Raw genomic sequence first — 22742 nt, 5'->3', positions numbered from 1 at the left:
CCAGTTTCACTCCTCCGCCCAAGCGCTAAACCCACGACGCTTGACAGATCGCAGTGTGTGGATTCGATGCCGCTGTCGGTAAATATTCCGACACGGCTGCAGGGCTCACATCAATCGATGTCGCTCCTCGGCAGGCGCACCTAGGATGAGCTGCAAAGACAGTCGTATTGTTCAGCAAGAGAGTGTGCTGTGCTAGAGATGAAAAGGTACAGAAATACAGTAGAGAGGGAACCCATGACAGTGTGGCAAACAAAGAAGAAGAAAAAGTCTCACGATCGAGTACAGTCCAAAGACGGCAACAGGACGATTCGAGCTCAATCCAAGCTCAAACGCGGCTGCAGATGGAGCACGCTCGTGCTTCCATCGCCCAGAGGCGTCAGTGTCTTGCCATCGTAGCCGACTATGTAGCCGTTGTCGGCGTTCGCGGCGGTGCGCTCCTTTCGTGGTCGCATGGCGTTCTTGAGACCTCGATCAAAGTTGAGCATGCACTGGATCGTCATGACCGCCGTGATGAGCAGCAACAGCATCGAAAGTGTCGAGAACACGGTCAGACTCTTGTACACTTCCTTGTACAGCGTGTCCTTGAGCTGCCAGATACGGAAGAGCTTGTACACAAAGTACACCATCGCTCCCGTCAGTCCCACCAGGAACGCGAGCATGCCCCACTTGAGCTCCTTGCGTACCGAGTACCAGGCGAACACGAGGATGAGCAGCGAAAACGGTCCGGAAATGATCGTGATCCATCGCTCTGCCGAGCCAATCTGCTTGACCACCAGAACCAGCTGGATGCAGTAGGCGATGAAAATGAAAAAGTCAAACTTGAGCAGCGCCACATAAATTTGGTAGTGTAGGTAGCCACGCTTGAGGCTCCGGTCGGCTCCGATCTTTTTGTAGATCTGCCAGCCAAACTCCTTCCATAGCTTCCATCCTAGAACCACAAACGAAATCTCGGCAATCGCGATCACGATCGGGATGGCGCCCGTCAAGACCTGCACCGGCACCGTCTGTGAAGAGCCCTGTGCAACACCATCGCCGAGCACCGAACGGATTTCCGAGATCTGGATGAGCGAGTAAACCAGGAAGCATGCATTAAAGATGATGGCGCCGATGACAAGAATCGTATTCCTGTTGATCACCGCATCGATGGCGAGAAAAAACTGGTAGATGTGCGCTAGCGAAAAGACAATGACGAACACCGGAAGCGCTCTCGACTTGGATTCGTCATCCAATGATGCGTGAGTCTTGCGATGAAATTGGTAGCGAGCAAACAGGACGCTCTCAATCGCAATGTTGATCGATGCTTCGGCTAGCGTGATGAGCAGAAAGAGACGACATGCCCATGAGTCAGGGATCCACGCCCAAAGTTTGCTGATGCCTCTTGCTGGTGGTGGATATGCGTATGACCTTTGTCGGCTCGAGACGGTTGGCTGTCTAGGTAAGCCCATGGCCGGCACGGTGCTCTGATGCGATTGATGAAGGAGCGATGATGATGAAAGCTAGTCGACAGACCTGGTATCGACCAAAGCGACAAGGACGAGACGAATGGTGAAGGCCCGGGAATATGTGCGTCTCCAAAATTGACAAGTTGGACCAGCCACTGTGACAATCTTGGTAGAGAACGATCAGATTCTAGAGACCGATTTGAGGCAAATGAAGCCGAATCCGCCCGATAAAGTTGTGGCAGTGTCGTAGAGGTAACTTTGTGCCAGGTGAGATTGTGGTCGTGTGTGTGTTGAGTGAGAAATGCGCAATTGTGGGGCGAGAGTCGGTTGGATAGACAGATGTGGGACCAAAATAATGAACGTGGCAGTTGGGCAAAAACACGGAGATGAGCGAGTGTGAAACGATGTAGAGAAGGTACAGCAAAATTCGAGAGAGGAAGTGGGTGAGGATGGAGACAGTGGGCTGCGCTGGTAGTGAACAAGGGAATGGTGATGATGATCAAGAGGAGGGGGTCCAGCTGCTGAACTCGTGACTGTACCTGTACAGTACAGTAGACAGGAGTGCAGGCAGCCAAGCGTCTGAGCTGACACTTTGCATACTTAACGCATAGCCAGTTTCGGCAGGCCAAGCGAGCCAACCCCGAAAATTGTTCATCTTCGGCTTGGCTGGCAATCACGAATCACCCAAGTTAAGTCACGACTTAATTATCATGAATCTCTCGCGTCTTGAGACGCTCACGGCCGAAGCCAAAGCACAACAGAGCCAAAATCACCAATCGTAAATCACCAATCGTGAATCACGCATCCAGGCACAAGTCGTCAATCGTGAGTCCAACCAAAAAGATCAACACCAGTCAAACAGCAACAGCAACACAGACACAGACACGCGTAGCAACAGTCACAGCGACACACTCACAAGTATCACTTCTCAGCCGTGAGTGAGACAGAACAAAGTTATCACAAACTTGTGAATCATCGCGAATCGTGAATGCTCAGCGTTCCTCCTTTCCTTGGCACAGGTCCAAATCGTGAATCACATGGTAGCATACAAATACGGTTCAATCGTAAAACCAAAGATCGCACACTAACTCCCATTTTGGTCCCGACGCATCCCGTTGTGCATGTCAGCTTCTCAAATCCAGGTGTCTGTACCAAGGATCAGAGCGCATATGTACAGTCAAGATCAGATTTTTCGGCCGCTCACTCGAAAATCCATAAAGAGAGGCGTGTGAATGATTGATTCGACCCTTAACGAGTCACGACAGCTAGCTACAGGGAGTATGATCCGGTCCATCGAACGATGCTGGCCACCGTTACCGCCCGGATACAATCGTGAATGCTGGAGGGGAGGGAAGAATGTGGCTGAACACAATTGTACCCTCGACTATTGCTGGCACTCTATCAAAGAATGCACAGAGACGGGGCACACTCAAATAGTCAGCCTTCGCTTTGAAAACGAATCCATCTGAGGGCCTTTGTCTTCCGTCCTCGCTTCCACAAGAAACGAGGCGTAGAGGGACAGGAAGGAACGCCATAGTCACCAACCGTCACCTCCAGACCCTTGGTGGAAGAGAGAAAGAAGAAGAGGCTCGTCCATCCTTCTGTTTTGATAGCGGAAGGGTCGTGAAGACCGCTGTTCTTTTCCTCTTTTTTTGTTTTTTTTTTTTTTGTTTTTGTCCTTTCCTCAGTCTCCAATCTGTCAGATCGGTGATATTTCCATCTGATCGGCGATCCAAGTTTACCCTTGAGGAATTTGGCGAGCGTTTAGATGCCGCCTCAAACCAACAGACTGGACAAATCGTGAATCAGCGCGGACCGTCGTGTCTCTGCGTGAGTTGTTGTGCTGTTGCTGTTGCTGCTGCTGCTGCAAGTCACGCTCGTGAGTGCAGCTCGGAGGAGAGAACAACACATCCCAAACCCAAAATCGTCCACGGCCTTGCGTCAATAATCATGATTCGTGAATCGTGAATCGTGAGTGTTTCCCGTGTTTGCTGCCATTCGTGATTCACACGTTATGTGTACCATCGCAGGCCCTATCACACAGCGGGTTAAGCTCCTTTGGACCGTGTATCTGCCAGGTTTCATTCCGCCCTATCCGTCTTTCATCGACTTGATCAACCTCGCCATCGCTTTCGTCAAGTGGCCCTTGCTAGCGCCTTTAACCGAGTAGCGCTTGTACAAGCACCCCTCTCAAATTCCCGCATCAGCTCAATATGATCCAAACTCGATAGAACAGCTCCGTTGCTTCTCCGCCACACCGTTCTGCAAACCATCATCACGTCGACCATGTCAGCTTTCGATGACTCAGCGGCAACGGCAACGACAGCGGCAGCGGCAGCTACAACCAGCCTTGTGCCGCAGGCGTCAATGTCTCACCAGAGCGAGCTCAGCCATCACAAAGATACGACGGCTCCTGCAACTGATATTCCTACTGCTGCTACCACCACCGCTTCTGCCGCTGCTGCAGCTGCTGCAGCTGCTGCCGACTTGGACCTCAGCGTGGTTCAAGATCCCATCTTGGAACTTTGCCCATCCCTCGACCTTCTCAAGCGCATTGCCCGCTCCGCCTCTCTTGATCTTCAACTCAAACGCACCAAACTGACCAAGGCGCTGCTGCGTGCTGCCAGCAATGGAGACACCGACATGCTCTCCTGGCTCCTTGACTCGAGAGCTGAAGCGCGGCAGATCATCTCACAGTCCGGCACAGCCTCCAGTGGCAGACCCAAGATTGCTTTTGATCAGATTCGGGACGAAGAAGGCACAGGCCCGGTCGTGCTAGCCACATGCGCCGGCCACATTGATGCCGTCACCATGCTTGTAATCAATGGTGCAGAGATCGACGAGAGGGATGCATGCGGCTGGACTCCTCTTATGTGGGCCATCAACAGTTCCAACTTGCCTCTGACCAGCTTCTTGCTCGACCGTGGCGCAAACATCGATGCAAAGAGCACAAAGGGCACCACATGCGAAGACTTTATCCTGTCGGCAGCGCCGGAAGCAGCTTTCTCCACGCCGATTGGCGCAGATCAGACCGGCTCGATCCTCTCAGCTAAACCTGCTTCTACAGAGCAGGAAGCCATTGCTGATCTCATCTATGAGCATCAGCGATACATCTCTGTCCAGCAATTGGCCGCTCAGCGCCTCAATAGTCTCTATCTTGATACCTCACCCGACTGCCAAAAGCAGCCCTCCCCTTCGGACAGCGAACGTCAGAGCAACAACACCAGCCCGATACGCCCACAGCGAAGTCCGTTACCATCATCTTCAGCAAGCGCCTTCAGACCTGGCCACTCGAGAACCAGCTCGCAGCTCACACAAAGGAGACTCGTCGGACGCTACGAGCGAGCCCATCTCGCCGAGCAAAAGAATCGACAAAAGGAACTCAGCGATACTCGCAGGATTGCGCTCGCCGATATCGCCACTCTCCTCGAACTCGACCTGAACACGCTGATCGGCGAACCTAGCACCGCCGATACGTCGTCTGCCTCTGGTGTCGATGAGCATACAGGTTCCTCCAACACCTTTGCGCGTCGTAGAAGAAGAGGAGCTGCTGCTGCAAAGACAGCTCATGCAGATCTGGCCTCGGGTTGTGGTGCTGCTGAAGTCGGCGCTGATCTTCTCTCGGTCGAATTCGACTGGAAAAGGGTCCGCCACGACCAGATGCTCGTCTTCGGAACCGCCGACCTCGAACCACTGCTTGACTTGTTGATTACCAACATCAAGCCTGTCCGCGCTCCCTGGACATCGCGCGCCGCTCCCGCAAACGTTGTCTTTCTCTGCGCCCGATACGCCTGTTGCCTGCAAGACGAGGATCTACTGGAAGAGCTCTTCCTCGGCGCAATCGACCGAATCGAAGGTGTCATCTACTCGAACCCGACCGACATGACCCATCTCGCCTTTTGGCTCTCCAACTGCTGCCTTCTCTACTACTACATGGACAAAGATCGGACGCTGCGCAATTCCAAGTCGGTCAAAGAGTACCGTAGCTTGCTCGCCGACTTGCTCAACGAAATCTTTGTGTTTATCATCCGAGACGCCGAGCGGAGGATTGATAAGGTGTTGGATGCAGCCATGTTGGATCATGAGGCCATTCCTGGATTCGAAGAGGTGCGCTTCGAGGGCGAATGGAAGTTCATCAAGACGTTGGCGGGAAGCGTCAAAGGGATTGGGCACGGTGGATCGCTTTCGCAGGGCATGGCTTCAAGTCCCAACAATCGTGGCTCGCTCAGCCAGCTTTTTGGTAATGGTCGTAGGGACGATGCCCCGTCCCCAAATCCTGGCAGCATTACACCAGAAGCAACGTGGCTGTCGACATCCCCTTCCATTGGCAACGGTCGTCCATCGAACTCTTTCGGCTCTTCCACCATTGGCCATTCCGGATTTCGTACTGGCGGCATCAGCGGTAGCGACAGTTCTCCACGCAAAGGAGGTCTCGGCGACTCGTTCCGCGCTATCCGCCAAGTCTCCTACAACACCTCTGCAACCGACCTTCTCGCCGCTCCCTCGCCTCGAACCATCAGCTCCTTGCTCTCGTCGACCCTTCAAGTGCTGCAGTTTTACGAAATCAACCCCGCCATCATCATTCAAGCGTTCTCTCAGATCTTTTTCTGGGTCGGCTGCGAACTTTTTAACCGCGTTATCTCCCGCAAGCGCTACTTGTGCCGTTCTCGTGCCATTCAGATCCGTATGAATGTCAGCGCCATCGAAGACTGGGCTCGTTCCAACGCCTTACCGCTCGGAATCGTTCATGCGCATCTGTCTCCCTTGTCGCAGCTCATCTCGTGGTTGCAGTGCCAGAGCTCGTTGCAAGAGTTCGATGGGCTGATTTTAACCATGCAAGGGCTGAAAGCGTTGACACCTGTACAGATGAGGAGGGTGGTCAAGGATTATCGGTACGAAGTGGGCGAGACGAGGATGAGTGAAGAGTGTTTGCAGTATCTGGATCAACTAATTATCGATTGGAAGAGGAGGCAGGACGATCAGGCCAGGCAGGCGAGGCTGGACGCAAGGGCGGTTCAGCACAGCAAGAGGAGGTTGAAGAACCCGAACTCGCATCACCAGCGATCGGGGACAGCAAAGCAGGAGGATTATTCGAACCCTGAGTCGAAATCCCAGTCCTTGGATCAGGAGAATGGTAGGCAAGACGATCAAGATGACGACGATGACGAGATTGAGGATGATGACAATGGCATGCTTCCAATTGGTCTCGGAGAGCAAGGTGATGTCAGCATCAACAGCAACGGCACGGCAAAGCTGTCACGTGGACACGACCAAGAACCGCTCACGGTGGCAGAGTCAATCGCGCGCTCGGCTCAAGCCATGATCGACGGACTTTTCGCTCCGGGCAAGGGAATGTCGGACTATGTCCCACCATGGACTGCCGCTGGACCGCCTCTGGGCATTCACGACGACGGCGGCGCTGGTGGTGGAAGCGCTCCACCCTCGCCAGCAAAGGGGGATGGCCTGTTGAATAGCCGCGAGATGCTGCCCTTTGCACTACCGTCTCGACGCAATGCGCTCATCGTTACACCAGGTGATGCATTTGGATTTGGAAGAGGCCATTTTACTGGGACGGGCACACCATCGGTGCGTAGCGTCAACGGCGATTCGCCTTCGAGCAATCCTGGGTCCACAACCAGTTCACGTCGCTCGTCGATCGCGTCGAGTGCGTCAATCTGTCATCTCCGATCCAACAACGCCGACATTGCTGGTCAACAACTGGACGGCGCTCAAGACGAAGAAATGACAAGCGAGACGTCTTCGCGCACCGATGCATCCGGCGTCAGTCGAGCCAGCAGCCTGTTTCCACAAGGCAAAGGGTTTGCGGCTGGCGGATACTGGTCGCCCGTACCACTCCTACCGGAGGGTATGCTGGATCGGATCGATGCGATGCTCAAAGCTGCTGCTGCACTAGCGCCCACTCACAGTGATAGATCGAAAAATATCCTCCTTGCTGACCACACTTCTGACGAACACCTCCCCTTCACAACTCTGGCTTCTCCAATAGAGGCAAGCGGATTGCCAAGGTCGAGCAGAATCATCATCCCACCCAGGGAAAACTCGATCCTGCAGTCGCCCAAGAAGGAATCGCTCGCTCGTCTACCCGGCTCAGCAGATGGCGATACGAGCTGGCAAGCTGACGAGTTTGGAACGCGCATGCAGCTCTCGATGCCCCGAGGCTTCGTGGCTGATCAGCACGAGCATGATGTCACGACCCCCGGTCCGTATCGAAAGGACACGCTCAAGTCTTCGCTCTTTTCATGATCCAGAGAGATGCCACTTGTGACTTGATCTCGGGTTTTTGTTTTCTTGAATAATTTTTTTTCGTTGGTGTTTCTTGGATGTGGATGCGTGATAACGAGTGAGATTCAACCAAGATTTGGACAAGGGTGTTATCGGGAGAAGTGCGGATCTTGATCAGCGGGTAAGCTGCCGAGTCCGAATCGACGCATGAGGACGTCCACTGGTCCAGAGCCGGACTGCGGACCGGTGGTTGATGCCTGAGCTTGGAACGAGCGCAGAAAGGCTTGCATCTGCTCGGCCTGAATGGTGTCTGCGTGATCGGCGTCGCCGAGATGTGGGAGTAGGGACGATGGAAGATCTGAACCAGACTTGACAAGGTGCGCTAGGAGCTCTTTGTCTTGGTCAACATCGTTGACTGCAGCTGGATCTTGTTCGGATTTCGGGGCGAGTTTTGAGGATTCCGTAATACGAGAGTCATGCGTAGTGGTCTGTAGCTGATGCAGCCGATCTTCCATGGCAGCCATAACGTCTTCGAACGTGTCGAGTTTCAATGCAGCTGGTGTGGTAGATTTGTCGTCTGACTGCGTGTCTTTCTTTGCTGTCGGTGTAGCGGGTACAAATTTGCCTTTGCTCTGCCTCTCGTCGAGAATTTGCTGATACTGCTCTTTCGTCAGCCCAAGGCTGATTCGGGCATACTCCAACAGGTTGCCCACCTCCGTCTCTTCGTCTAGCTCCGCTGGCTCGCCAATATCCTCCCAACCGGCCTCCATGGCTGCATCCGCTGCTGTTGTCACTAGGTCGTCAGGATCGATATCGTATTCCTCGGCGCGCTGGCGTCGGATTTCGGGTGAAGTTTCCTGCTCCAGCTCTTCGTCGTCCGAGTCGGAAGCCCCGTCGAACTGATGGTGCGCATGCGAGGAGAGAAGCATCGACGTCTCACGCATGTACTGCGAGGCGAGACGACGACTTAGCTCAGCGTGAGCCGCAGAAAGGTGGTTATCTTGACGCATCGCCACGGTGGTTTGCGGCTTTTGCTGTGCAGCTGCACGCGTAGCCGTAGTTCGCTCAGCAGCCATCCGATCAATGGATGCAAGAAAATTGTGAGCGCCTTCGTTTTGCTCGTCAGCACCGCGTCCGGATTGAGCATTCATAGCTGGTTTACGCGTCCACTCGTGCTCCGACATGCGTGGAATCAAGCGTTCCACAAGCTGTCTCTTGGCTTCATGCCCGCACGTTCGCATCCTCTCCTGCACCTGGCGTCGAATGCTCTCTTCCTGCTCGTCCTCGTCAAGGTCTTCGAACAACAGCTCGTCATCGTCCACTTGCAAATCGTCTGCATCCACCTCATCCGCAAACACAGCGCCGCGCACGTCGGATTTGGTTTGGACGAATTCTGCCATCTTGCTGTTGAACGCTCCTAGACGCTTAAACGTGTCTTGCTCATCGACAACGCGCGAGCCGTCGTTGGAGGAGCCAAGTTTGCCGTGCAGGATAGTATCGACGTCGTCTGGACCGAGCTGCAGCCAAGAGTCGTCGTCCTCTGCCTCTCTGAGCATATCGAGAGTAGCATTAGATGGTAACGACTTGACCAATGATGTGTCGGCACTGGCTTGCTGAAGAATGTGATCAACTGTATCGCAGAGCAAAGCGTCGTGCTTGTTGGATTGGCCACCAACTTGCACTTCTGATCGCTCAAAATACTGTGCAAGCGCTTTGGCTTGTAGCTGCTTCCACTTTGCACTATCCTCGATCTCGTCCTGGAAATATCCAAGCTTGTTCAGTGATTCTATGAGCGCTTGATACTCTTGTGCGGGTATCGTTGAGGCTGATGAAGCCATGGGGCGTGGCTTTGTGCTCGCGCGACGTGCGAGTGAGTCGGTGTATGACATTTCCATACCGCACCAGATCTTGGCTCCAAGATCGCGCCATCGTCCTTGGTGTAGCTCGGCCTGCACTTGTGTTTCATCCTCAATCTTTTCCTTGGCCTTGGAGTCCGAACAAGAATTCAGCGAATGCAGTCGAAGTCGATATTTCTCCACGGCTGCCTGCCAATCGACACCAAGCTGACGTGGTGGGAAGAAGCGGTCGTAGAGTAACTGTGCGTAAAGATGGCGTGTCATTCGCACCGAATACAGTGCGACATGGGCGTCATTGTCGTGGACAGATACGTTGCTCGATGCGGACCTAACCGAATCCTGCAAAGGTGGTGCGAAATGCACGAGTCTGGATGCAGAGCGACAACTGACGACGTCTCGAGACTGTATTGAAGTGACGCAATTGGCTATAAGCTGTGGTTCGACCGCAAGCACTCTTGCGATGCGTTGTGGCAGGTAGGCAAGCGTTCGGTGATGATGCTGTTTGGCAGCAGACGGGAACTCGAAAGCTCGAGCAAAGGCAGCTGCTTCGACGTCGTCAGAGGCCCGGGTCAGGATGCAACTGTCGCTAACAAGCTCAACAGCTCGACAAGTCGATAAAGGCGCATCATCCCTGTCATTGTGGTGCGGTGAGATCAGATGCAGATGGCCGTCGAAAATCCACACTCGATTCTCCACTGCTTCCGGAGTAACCCATTCTGGAAGGTAGTCTGCAGCTTCAATGAGAAGGAACTGACCGTCCTCGTCTTCCACATTGATACACAATTGATAGTGGACAAAGTGCGATGATGCTCGGATCAGAAGATGCGTTGCAAACCATTCGTCTTCGATGCACTCTCCCCCTGTGCGCAGATGTAAGAGAATATGTGGCGGTAGCTGCGTCGAGGCGCTCGAGGTAGAGACACGGGAGGATGAGGAAGGACATACGACCGAAATGGAAGGCGGCTCCTTGTGCCAAATATAGTCTTGGCCATCGAGGTGGTCACTGCATCTAGTATGCTCGCCAAAGAACTCCCTAAGCTGTGTAGCTATGCTCGAAAGGCGTGCAAAGTGATCGAATGAGCTGGAAGGGGCAGAGATCGCTTCAGGAGGCACCAAGATGCGGGCCACGAGGGCTTGCTGTTTCTCAGCACCTGCAGCGGCAGCGAGCAGACCTGTCACGTCGGAGAACGGCAGCGCACCATCCTGCTGATGAGGTTCAAACGACATGATCGTAGCATGACCCTTCTCCTAGATATGTGGCGGTAAGGAACGTCGAGCTGTACACGTAAGAAAGAGCTGTCGAGAGTGAGTCAGAGTCGTAAGTGTAGTGAGTGAGTGTTGGACTCGAGAAGAAGCTCAAATTCTCAAGTTTCCCTCCACTTACTCACGACATTTTTGTAGCCTTTTTTCTCGTTGGAATTTTTCCCCCTTTTTTTCTTTTCTTTCCTGGTACAGAATCGTGAATCCGAAGAGCAGTCGTGAGTTTGACATCTGCGTAGAACAAGCACCAAGCACCAAGCGTGAAGCGTGAAGCGGTGGGCAAAGCGCGATTTGATTTGAAATTCCGACTGCACCACCGAATTCCGCATTTACAGTCGTGAGTAAGGCGTTGGGCGTTTTTGTCACTCTCCAACGTGCAAAGGCTTTGGCACGGCTTTGGTGCTTTCTACACTTTCTCGACTCTCCTTACCATCATCATCTTCTCATAGCGCGCATTCGTACTCCTCGCATCCTCGCCGCTCTGCACTTTTGGCTGAAAGCGGTGGTAAGATCACCCACATACAGGCTTTGCTTCGACTAGTCCAGCTCAAGCTGTTCAGGTTCCGAGACGAATGCTGCTACCACCGTCTCCCTCAGCACAGGACTATTAGCATTATCAACGCGGCGCGAGATGCCGCAGAAACGAGGCCGCTCGGCGTTTGATACGCTGGTTCAGACATCAGGGGCATCTTTGTCTTCATTCGCCAACACAGGCATGCTCGAAACAAGCTCGCTCTCTTCCAGTACCGCATCTTCGAGCTCGAAACCCACCAAATCGCTGAGAAAGCACATCTCCACTTTCTTTTCTGCCTTTTCTCCATCCCGCAAACGTCAAAAGACCAGCTCACCAGCAGACTTGTACGGCCCACTTCGGCTCGCGTCATCCACCCCTATGACTTCAGACACAGCATCACCGTCTTCGACCGCTGCGAGTGGCTTTCTGGATCTCACTCCCTCCAAAGTTCTTCCATCGACAGCATCAGCTACCAAACAAGATGCCTCGGTCCTTCTCGCTTTGCAAGAAGGTGCTATTCGTGACCCACTTGGCCGCACCTGCCTCGATTCATCACCCTCAATAGCATCTGCAGTGATCACTGATCCTGCCACCTCATTGGAAGAAGCGGCTGAACAGCAAATTCAGTATGCCTCTCCTTCGCCCAGTGCAACCATCACAACCAAACCGACCAACCTTGCATCCGTATCAGAAACAACAGGGACGACCGCTCCAGACCAAGTGCCCGTTCAAGACGAGATGCCCATCGCAGACTCACAATATGAGCAACCGGCTGAGAACGATGCTGCCAGCTCAAATCAGCCTGTTCCTACCGATGCAGACCTAGATAAAATCCAGGTCGCTGCGACTGCCGAAGCTGGCGAGCGCGTAGAAGGCCTCTTAGACTGGTCCAGATCGCTCAACAGAGAAGAGTCACATCCCTCCAGTGCGCAAGTTTCCCACGCTGCTCAAGACGCCGCTCTTCCGTCAGAGGTCGAGATGGACGCAGCTGCTACCGAGCAAAATGCTGCCGCCATTGTCGATCTGGTGTCTGATTCGGAAGATGGCGACTCCGCTGCCGAGGATCCTGACAAAGAAAACGACATCTCTCTGGTCAACTCTACGCCGCGCCTCAACTCAGATGTTGCTCTCGCATCTCTGGCCTCTCAAAACAGACTTGCAGAGCTGTCAAACCCTGTTCAATCGAGAAAATCTCTGGCCGGCCCAATGGCGCACAAATCTTGGCGCGAATACCGTCAAGCAACTCAAGCCAAGTCTCGGACCGACTCTGAACCAGCAGACAACAGCTTTGAGCTTATCGACACGTCTGCAACAGAGACAATTCGCAGCATAGGTCGCCAGAGTCACTTCGTCCAGCCCAGCCGTCGGAGCGTGCCGCAAAACTCCACGCCACTCCCACTCGAGCGGCCTCATGGACGCGACCGGTCTTCATCCTTCAGCAGCAACTTGTCAAACCTCTCTTTGTCGGCAAGTTCAAGCATGGCGCTCGACTCTGCATACCGGAAACGTGCTCCGATCTACGAGAAGCAGCACTTGCAAGTCGTCGGACGGCACAATCGACTTTCCGTCAAGCGCAACATCGAACGTGCGCTTGAACGCATCAACCAAGTTCGCCTATCACGACGTAAACCGCTGCTGCCATCCAAGCAGTTCTACGAGCTCGCTGCCAAGGCACGCAAAGTGCACAAGATCGTCGCGGAAGACAATGCCAAAATGGCCTCTCAGACCGACTTTCTCGATCAACTGACGCAGAAATTTTTGCGACAGAGACAACGCGATGCCGAGACTGCGGTTCTGCCGCTTCCACCCGCCAAGCTGCTCGAGGCCGAGAGACTCAAGAGAGAGCAGAGGGCCAAATTGAGGAGACTCAGAGGCATCCTTGGTAGGAAGCAACTGCCAGACACGCTCGGTCCAGAACGAGAAGAGGCAGCTACTTGCGTCTTTAGCAAACGTGGCGTTGTGTCTGAGATCACGGGTGCAGGCGTCTCTGACACTGACGTGCAGAAGTTGCGCCCCAAGCAGTGGCTCAATGACGAGGTCATCAATTTCTACGGCGCGCTCATCCTCAACCGTGCTAACGAGGCGGAAAAGAAGCGAATGGAAGCAATGGCAGCGCTCAAGGATGCACCTGCCGAGCCTCGCATTTCCCACAAAGCAATCGGCAAGGGCGACAAAAGCCAATGTAAACGTCCGTATGACGAGTCGTTGGATGCATTTTGGCGCGTTCATTTCTTCTCGTCCTTCTTCTGGACAAACTTGAAGAACAAAGGCTTTGATGGGGTCAAGCGCTGGACGCGTCGCATCGACATTTTCTCCAAGGATATCATCCTTTTCCCCATCAACCTCGGTAACCGACACTGGGTATGCGGCGCTATCAACATGCGCAAGCACCGCTTTGAGTACTACGACTCGCTCGGTACACCCAACAGGAGCGCCTTCACGCTGATGCGCACCTATCTCATCGAGGAAGCACGCGATAAGAAGAACAAGGAAATCGATCTGCGGGGCTGGACGGATTTATTTAGCGATGACAGTCCTCAGCAGGAGAATGGCTACGACTGCGGTGTGTTTGCAGCCCAGACGTTGGAACAGATCAGCCGTCGCGATCCACATACGCGCATACCACTCGATGCGCCTCGGATTGCGTGGATCGGTGAAAGCCTGGACGAAGGCGCTGGTAAGCTGAGTCTTGGTGCTCAAGCCGATGATACCGACGAGGATGACGAGTACGAGTGGAACTTTGGTCAGCAGAACATGCCGTATCTACGCAGACGTATGGCATACGAGATTTACTCCAAGCAGTTGCTTGATTAGCGCACTGGACCCGCTTCCAAGCAGGGCTCCGAGATTGGGTTCAATTGACACAGTGGATGGCTTTATAATAATCTTATTGTACAACGGGTGTTCTCCTTTCATCCGACTCCTCTTGCATGGATGCTAGGTCTGATAGCGTGTCTCTGCATCTACTTACAATGTGTTGGTCTGATCACGCAAGTCGTGAGCTACGAGTCGTGAGTGTCGCTCTCCTTGTTGAGCCGGGAAGCGCCGAGTTCCGAGAAGAGCGAATTCGAGTGGGAGGTTTTTAGTCGTGAGTGCTTCTCCTGACTAGACACGATACCTGGCCGTCTCGTAACGCGACACTCACGACTGCACCGAGGGACGGCGCCGAAAGAAAGATGACATGGTCCATACAGGAAGCAGGCTTGCACGTTCGAGATCAAGACGAGCTGATCCACTTTTGCGACGTGCCCTCGTACGCCGAATTTCGTCAACGATGCTTGATACCCAATCGACCATGTATTCTGCCTCGTGCGCTGGTAGCGCATTGGGATGTAATACACTCCAACTGTTGGGCGAGCAATGGTTCATCGGCATCGGAAACGCAGCATGTCAACTGGGAGGCGTTAAAGTGGCACTACGGAACACATGTCTCACCTGTGGTTGTGGCGCGTCTCGATCGCACCTCTTGCAAGGTCCAAGAAGATCGGTCAGATATGACGATTTCCAACGCTGTTGATCTGATCCAAGCTTTTCGGCGTGGGGATCTGGCAGATGTGCGCTCGATATACATCAAAGATTGGCATCTCATCCGACAGCTGCGCTCGTCCACGTGCGGTCAGCCAGGTACGAAGGAGCCGTACGTCGTACCAGAAATCTTCGCTGACGACTGGATGAACAACGTGTCGACTCGCGATTGTAGTGGTGGACAAGATGCGCAGCAGGATGACTTTCGATTCGTCTACGCTGGAACGTGCGGTTCTCAAACACTGCTTCATCGCGACGTGTACACATCCTACTCTTGGTCGACCAATGTAGTTGGGGTCAAGAAGTGGTTTTTGTTGCCACCGCACACGATTCCAGCTCTACGTCGATTTCCACGTGTTTCCACTTCGCCATTGATACCAGACATCGATACGCTCCTGTGCACCCTGAACGAGGCTGATCGAAAAGACTACCCGCATCTCGCAGACGCGCTTGCACACATGCAGGTCATCACGCAACATGCGCACGAAACCATCTTCATCCCATCCAACTGGTACCACCAAGTCCACAACCTCACCGACTGCATCTCGATCAACCGCAACTGGTGCAACTCGCACAACATCGCTTCACTCTACCATTCAATTGTCCAAGAGCTACAGCATGTCGAGCAGTCGCTCTGCGACGTAAGGGAGATACTGGCCAACAAGCCTTGCAGCACTCACCACGATTCCAAGCGCGAATTCTATGCTCTGGTACAAGACGTAGCCGTCAAAGATGCCGGTTGGGCATGGCACGCATTTTGGCAAATGCTTCTGCGCAATCTGACCAGCCTACCAACCGAGCCTGCCCTGCGTCCGCACGTGGCTTGGATGAGCCAACAACTGCTGCCGCTCACGCACGATTTCGAGCACAGAGAGGATGCGAGGTGGTTGGACCCTGTTATACGAACGACAGCACAAACATGCAAGTCACTCTTAGATGCCATGGTGGAACAATGCCAGTTCCTCGAGGCACAACAGAGGACAGAGAAACATGCGGGCGATCAGGAAGAGCACGAAGGCAAATTACCCGTCAACGGTTGACCAAGAGAACACAGGCGCGCTTCCTCTGCAACCTCTTCTGCCGACTTTCCTTGTCTGGGCAGACCCCAATCTTGGAATGGATGAGTTGCCATCTCCAGCACCTTAGCGAGCGCGTCAGTCTCATTCAAGTCTTCGAGTCGCTTTGCAACCTCGTTGGTGACCCAGTTGCGCAGCACAAAGCGTGGGTTTTTCGTCTTCATCTCCTGTGCTACTTGATCGCCGTCCCGACCTTCGTTCAGCAAGCGGCAAGCGTACGTGAGAAGCCAGGTGCGCACCTGCGTCTCCTTCTGCGACCGCATGTATTCGGGGAGAATCGAAACATCGTACCACGGTTCCAAACCTGTATTGACGTCGCCAGCGACGAAAGCATCAATGACTTCTTTGAGCTTCTCCTCGTCGCCAGCCGAAGCACCGCGTGCTTTGAGCAGCGCAGGCAACTGACACAACCTGCGCAAGGTAGTCGAGAAATCGAGATCCGTCAGAACCAAACACAGCGGGTCAATCAGCGCGCTCTTGTCATCGGCTTGTTCTGTTTGCAGCCCGAGTCGTGCACGGTACGCTTGCTTCCACTGCTCGAGAAGCGTGTTTGTAAACACGTTCTCGAGCTCGGCCGAATACTCGTCCGAGCACAGCTCGCGCCACTCGTCGATCTGCGCTGAGCTCGCTGCAAGAAGCTCGCCGGGTGCAGGCGCGCGGTTGTTCTCGAGCTCGAAGCCGACCACGGGCGCAACCGCGTTCAGCAGCTCTCGGATGGCGAATACACCCATAGTGGGTTGGAGTCGATATGCATATCTGCCTTCGCCGTCCGAGTGGTTGCAGATCTGGCTTTCATCGTACAGATCCATGAACGCGTACGGCCCATAATCGATCGTGTGCCCAGTGAGCGCGATGTTGTCTGTATTCATGACGCCATGCATGAAGCCGTACACTTGCCACAGGCCGATCGTCTTTGCATTTCTCGTTGCCACCTCTTCCACCATTCGGCGAGCCCAGACAGGACGCTGCGCCCCATCGCCAACATGTCCACCCTTGACAACGTCTTCGAACCCGAACAGGTCGTGAGATACGTACTCGCCGAGTACACGGACCGACTCCCACTCGTTGCGCGAGCTGTGAATTTGGAAGGAGCCAATGCGCAACCATGACGGACACAGACGCGTGGTGATAGCGGCAATGTTGAGGCGCTCGCGCACGACATGCAGCTCCGGTAGCGAGACAATGGAAAGAGCACGGCTGGTCGGGATACCGAGTGCGCCCATGGCCTCGCTGCAGAGGTACTCTCGCACGCTGCTGGTGAGCGTGGCGAGACCGTCAGCAAATCGCGAATAGGGTGTTCGACCGGCACCCTTGAGCTGAATCTCCCAGCGCTCGTTGGTCTCGGGGTTTTTGGTCTCGATCAACGTGAACGCGCGGCCATCGCCAAGCTGTCCAGCCCAAACGCCAAATTGATGGCCCGCATAGCACAGAGACCACGGAGCATAGTCAGATGAGTCGGCAGAAGCGCGTTTCTTTTCGAGTTCGGCTAAGCGGCGAAGCGTGCGCTCCTCCGAGGGCTCCTCGTGCTGTTGGCCATTGATGACTTTCTCGCGAAGGCGCATGTATCTGGTACCGTATCCGGCGCGGTCGTCCTGTACGAGCTCATCAGGGCTTGCGCCGATACGAGCTCCTATCAGTCGACCAGAAACAAAGTCGCTGAGCGTCTTGCGAGCAGCAGCCTCGGGTGACGTGGCGTCAGTCAAAGTGACGTCAGCGATGGGACCGGAGCTGTATGAGCTAGGACCGGAGCTCATGTTGTGGCTCTGAATCCACTCAAGTGCATCACCTATATCGAGGTGGGGAAGACAGTCGCGGAGAGCCGCAGGCGAAACACCCAGCAGGCGAGCAGAGGGGAAGTGTTGGTGGCGCCGACGCGGCGGGACATGGCCGGTCAAGCCGCCGCTCGGCGAAACCGATGCGTCTGCAGCGGCACTGTCTCGCTCGTCAGCAAGTTGCAGCTCGTATCGCTGCAACATATGCTCGACTTCCTGCATGCGTTTCTTGTGTGCTTGCTCGCCCTTTTGCTTCTTCTGCTCCGGTGAGAGCTGTGTATCGTCTCGATCATCTTGCTCGCGTTCCTCCTCATGTCTTTCTCCGAGCGACTGTTCGCCTTCTTGCTCAGGCGGAAAGTCGTAAGGAAAAGAGAGAGGCAAAGGCGACAGAAAGCTGAAGTGAGAGCCTTGGCCGACCGGACGCGATCTGCGCACCAGAGAAGGGGAAGAGTCGGGGACGGATACGATGGAACGAGGCTCTGGAGTTACTGGGTCGGCAAGTAGATTGACCGTCAGCCGCTCGGAAGCGGGCACAAGTGGCAAATTCAGAATGTCAAATCGTCTGACGCGCATATTGGCGTTGAATCGAGGAGCTGTCGTATGAAGGTGGTGCGATGACAGGCGGGCGGTAGCGCTGGTGAGATACGTTGATGCAGAGGTGCGAATGCCTGCAAGTCGGCTGGTCAGTGACATGAATCTTTACAGTGCTGGCCTGCCATGAGAGATTGGTGGTGGTGCAGTCCTGAGCAAAGGCGTGGTTGCGCTATTTGCAGCTTGATACAAGAATGGCCAGTAAACTTGAAAGAGGTGTGAATTCGTCCTCCACGTTCTGGTATGGCGCCTGTGAGTGAAAGTGAATCAGCTATTCGTGAATCACGATTCTTGATTCTATTCACAGCCACCGGAGCAAGCGCAAGGTGGAGGGCGGTCAGTAACCGATTCGTGATTCACGATTCGTGCGAAATGACGGCGCAAACGTGCTTGGAGACATCTGCGCGGACCGCGGCGATGGCGAAGGGCCACACGCCAAGGCACGAGGCTAAGCAAAAGAGTGTTAAGCCGGCCATTTGAAGTGGGCGGCCAAAACTATTATACACGATAAGTTAAGTCACGAGTTAGTTTAATTTAAGGCTTTTCCCCGCATGGAATCACGATTGCGCCTTTGTCTGTTTGTGGAGCGTTTTGAGAAGATCGCGTCTCTGAACTCGCGGCGTGTCACGTATGTGCATCTGTGCAACTTTGCTCGGTTCGCTTGCAAACCCACCTGCAGATCCTCTCGTGACTCTGGCCACAGAGCTCGTCAACGAAACGTCGTCTTGTGTCGAGTTGAACAGTATTGAGACGAGCTTTTCGGTCTTCTTCCTCTCGACCACCGACCACCATCACTGTGACCATCGTTATTGAACGAGCCCGCCAGCCCAGCTCTGGTGCATCACATTCGGAGCTATGAAGCCGTTGCTTTGGTCTTGGATCTATATCGTCGCTGGTATTCTGCTACGGGCAGGTCTGCTTCTTTGGGGCCGGCACCAGGATGCTACGCATGCCGTGCCTTATACGGACGTTGATTATCTCGTCTTCTCCGATGCAGCCAAGCTCATTGTCGACGCATGTCCATTGTCTCTCACGGTCGGACACCCAGACTACGAGTCCGACGCCGACCTCGCCAAGCGCACCGATGTTCACTGTGCTCGAGGTATCCTCCCTGCGGCTGCTCGCTTCCTTCTTCTGAACGACCCCAACAGCCACCAGCCTGCCGATGGACTCAACCCTGATGATTCGGATGCAATGTACCTCTGGGCAAAGCGATGCTACCAGTTGGCCAAATACGGCTTCGAGCTGTTCGCTTCGTTGGGTGATCCGTATGCTAGGCCGACATACAGGTATACTCCTTTCCTAGCAGCGGTACTGTCCCCTATTCATTTGTTTGGATGGACCAACTTCGGCAAGTATATCTTTGCCGCCTCTGATCTGCTTTGCGCCGTCTTCATGTGGCTCATTCTGGATGGACGCCGTCCACAAGGTTCGACTGCGGGGCTCTACGTCCATCTCCCCGGCCTGTTGTGGGTCCTCAACCCGATGATCGCGCAAATCTCCACTCGTGGCTCGTCAGAAGCGCTGGTCGGGCTATTCGTGCTAAGCTTTTGCTATTTCTTTCTCAAGTCCAACCCGGAGGCGCCTCTTGGACTTCAAGCAGTTTACCTCCCCGCGTTCTCGCACACAGCTAATGGTGCAAATGAGACAGCGGAAGCGGCTGCGGTGGCTGAGAAACAGGCTTCGAGTGCAGGCCCCACGTACCAAGCCATTCCACCGGAGAGTGCCTTCAACGTACTCGACTGGTCAATCGAGGCTTACTTGGCGCCCATCCTGTTAGGCTTGGCAACCCATCTCAAGCTCTTTCCCGTTATCTACGCAGTACCAATTCTCACTCACCTATATCGATCTACCGTGTCAGGATATGCTCCGGAACGACGCACTTCGCTCAGCTTGTGGACGAAGCATGCAGCAGGAGTGCAATTTGGCTTGGTTGCATTCTACGCTTTCATGGCCGCCAACGTCGTCGGCTGGTTGATATGGGGCTCGCCGTTCATCGAACACACGTTTCTCTATCACCTCTATCGTGCTGATCACCGGCACAACTTCAGCCCGTACTTCCTCAGCACGTATCTATCGCTCTTCACCTCACCCACTGCATCAGCATCACTAGGCGCACGCATGCTCGCCTCGCCGTTGCTCTCCTTTCTTCCACAGCTCGTCATCGTCACCCTGCTTGGCTATCACTTGGGCAAGCGAGACGTGGTCGCAGCCATGACAGCACAGACCATCGCCTTTGTTGCCTTGAACAAGGTGTGTACCAGCCAATACTTTCTCTGGTTCCTCTGGCTGCTGCCGCTCGTATGGCCGAGTCTCAAGGTCGGAAAAGCCGAGACGGCGTTGGCACTGGTAGCCTGGGTCGGAGGACAGGCGCTGTGGCTCTCGCAGGCGTACCAGCTCGAGTTCAAAGCAAAGCAGGTGTTTGCTAGAGTCTGGGCTTCCGGCCTTGTGCTGTTGGTGGTACACATGATCCTACTGGTATGGTTCTTGTCATCCTGGGCTAGATACAGGGTCCATGTTCAGAAGCACGCGCTTCAGCCAAGGAAAGGGGTGTTTGTAAAGACGCTAAAGTCGCAATGATCGAGACTCACTCGACGTCTTGTTGTATTATTCTACACATGGAAAGGCTATGGTAGACGAGCACTTTTTATGTTCAACCGCCAACGTTCATGGACAAAGTTATGTCAAGTCAGTCACGTTTTAACGTCGCGCAAGCCAGTTGTGAATCATCGAATCATCTCATTATCGGCAGATCTGCCGTCGTGCTTCGTCCTGCATCGATCACAGCGGCGTCAGTCACAAAAAATAAGCTTTTGATGATCAAACGTCGGATGTGTAGCTATCCTTTGGCGCAGTGAGCATCGCCAAACATATCAGATGTACATGTCGATCACGCGCTGCCGCGCGTCGATCTTGCTCGTTTCCGCTGCGTGGGAGATGGTTCACGAAGCTGTCAAGTATCCCAAGTTGCGTACCGTCGGCGGTGGTTGTGGTATGTTGCCTTTGTTACCATACGCCGCTCCTTAGGGCAACAGGGGCACCGGCACAAATGCGTGATTCTGTCCACTGTGAGAAAGAGAACGGCCAGTTATATTATGAGGTGATAGTAATGGTATGTACAAGCGATCATTGCAACATGCAACGACGTTGAACTCGAAAGAGCCCAGCAGACTCAGCCTCCACACAATCGTGAATGATGTATAAGGCTTCTAACTTATGACTGTCACGCTTGACGCACGTGACGTAAAACCACGAATGCACGACGCCTAGGCGCGACTGTCTCCGCAGATCGACCTAACATCTTTCGTTCGGTCACCAGCCGACGGTCAACGTGGGCTGTCGGTGGCTGTTCCGCGACAGAAAATCGTGGATGGGGCGGCTGACCAAAATGAATCACGAATCACGAATCACGAATCACGAATCACGAATCACGAATCACGAATCACGAATCACGAATCACGAATCACGAATCACGAATCACGAATCAAGATGTGAATCATGAACTTTCACCGTGTCAAAAATGGTCTGATTTCGATGTTTTCCGCGCCAACGGTATGGGGGCAGCGAGTCTTGGCTCGACTTGCTATCGACCCTGCCTCGTGCCTGTGCAACCAACAACTTTATGTTTGCTTTTCGCCGGAGTATGTCCCATTTGTAAAGTTAAATAATATAATTCGTGATTGTGAATGGCGGCGTTTTGAACACAAAGGTCAGGCGGCGGTGCACGTCGATCCTTTTCATCAGGCAAAACTTCACTGGTTTCGCAGTGATTCTGTCTGTCCATGTGGGAGCCGGACGCTTGGACGTTCCACTATCTCGCCCACAGAAGCAGCGGCTATCAGTCACGAGTCAGTCAAAAATGTCTGCACCTTTCCAATTGTCATCATTCACAGTCACAAGTTCTGCTACTGTGTTAGAAAGACGGACTGTCATTGCCTCCTGGCGGCCTCATGATCGTGTTGGGATCGGCTCAGTCTATCGCTAGGTTACGGCGATAAGATCGGGTTTCGTGTTTGGGTGGCCCAAGTTGGGTGGAACGGCGGCTTTTTGAGCGTCGGAAGCCTCGTTCCGTGCGCCTCTTGCGTCTCCGTCAAGTTCTGCACAACGTTTTTTGGCAACCAACTTGCGGCTGCCAATTGTGTCGGGACGCGCGACTCGCTCTACTTCTTGACATTCGTGATAGGAGCTCAATGGCTGGTTGATAGGGTCGAGATGCCCAGACCCCAACGCACGCTGTGTCGCACGAATCACGGTTGACGAATCGTGAATGGCCTGGACGAGAAAGTCTATCAACGAATAAGTTTACTGCCATTTTTGTCTTTATTCTTCCGTTTTCTTGGCTATCTATTTAAAATTTTCTTCCACTTTTTCGGCTTGGTCACGGGTGATGGGAGATCTTGTCATAACTTATTGGACGCGGCAATCCCAAGTCACCCTCGCTGTGATGCTGCCGAGACAAAATC

At 53.9% G+C, this 22742-nt stretch overlaps 7 protein-coding genes across 7 annotated transcripts; 4 read left to right on the top strand and 3 right to left on the bottom strand.

The window, feature by feature from the left end:
* Positions 1 to 314: 314 nt before the first annotated feature.
* UMAG_00357 (uncharacterized protein) lies at positions 315 to 1445 on the bottom strand (the record flags this gene model as incomplete). Its single annotated transcript, XM_011387947.1, has 1 exon — positions 315 to 1445. One exon carries the CDS (start codon positions 1443 to 1445, stop codon positions 315 to 317), a length of 1131 nt encoding a protein of 376 aa, XP_011386249.1.
* Positions 1446 to 3728: 2283 nt separating this feature from the next.
* UMAG_00356 (uncharacterized protein) lies at positions 3729 to 7706 on the top strand (the record flags this gene model as incomplete). The annotated part of the gene is made up of 1 exon (XM_011387946.1): positions 3729 to 7706. One exon carries the CDS (start codon positions 3729 to 3731, stop codon positions 7704 to 7706), a length of 3978 nt encoding a protein of 1325 aa, XP_011386248.1.
* A 128-nt stretch (positions 7707 to 7834) lies between these two features.
* On the bottom strand, positions 7835 to 10768 carry UMAG_00355 (uncharacterized protein; the record flags this gene model as incomplete). The annotated part of the gene is made up of 1 exon (XM_011387945.1): positions 7835 to 10768. The coding sequence occupies one exon, from the start codon at positions 10766 to 10768 to the stop codon at positions 7835 to 7837; it is 2934 nt and encodes a 977-aa protein (XP_011386247.1).
* A 664-nt stretch (positions 10769 to 11432) lies between these two features.
* Positions 11433 to 14129, top strand: UMAG_00354 (SUMO protease ULP1; the record flags this gene model as incomplete). The annotated part of the gene is made up of 1 exon (XM_011387944.1): positions 11433 to 14129. One exon carries the CDS (start codon positions 11433 to 11435, stop codon positions 14127 to 14129), a length of 2697 nt encoding a protein of 898 aa, XP_011386246.1.
* Positions 14130 to 14491: 362 nt separating this feature from the next.
* UMAG_00353 (uncharacterized protein) lies at positions 14492 to 15880 on the top strand (the record flags this gene model as incomplete). Its single annotated transcript, XM_011387943.1, has 1 exon — positions 14492 to 15880. The coding sequence occupies one exon, from the start codon at positions 14492 to 14494 to the stop codon at positions 15878 to 15880; it is 1389 nt and encodes a 462-aa protein (XP_011386245.1).
* UMAG_11348 (uncharacterized protein) lies at positions 15841 to 18261 on the bottom strand (the record flags this gene model as incomplete). The annotated part of the gene is made up of 1 exon (XM_011388439.1): positions 15841 to 18261. One exon carries the CDS (start codon positions 18259 to 18261, stop codon positions 15841 to 15843), a length of 2421 nt encoding a protein of 806 aa, XP_011386741.1.
* An 873-nt stretch (positions 18262 to 19134) lies between these two features.
* UMAG_11347 (glycosylphosphatidylinositol-alpha 1,4 mannosyltransferase I) lies at positions 19135 to 20859 on the top strand (the record flags this gene model as incomplete). Its single annotated transcript, XM_011388438.1, has 1 exon — positions 19135 to 20859. The coding sequence occupies one exon, from the start codon at positions 19135 to 19137 to the stop codon at positions 20857 to 20859; it is 1725 nt and encodes a 574-aa protein (XP_011386740.1).
* Positions 20860 to 22742: the final 1883 nt, after the last annotated feature.

The sequence above is a fragment of the Mycosarcoma maydis genome, chromosome 1 (assembly GCF_000328475.2).
Source record: "Mycosarcoma maydis chromosome 1, whole genome shotgun sequence".
NCBI lineage: Eukaryota > Fungi > Basidiomycota > Ustilaginomycetes > Ustilaginales > Mycosarcoma > Mycosarcoma maydis.
Note: the sequence above shows the minus strand (reverse complement) of the source record. Positions and strands in the feature narration are given on the sequence as shown.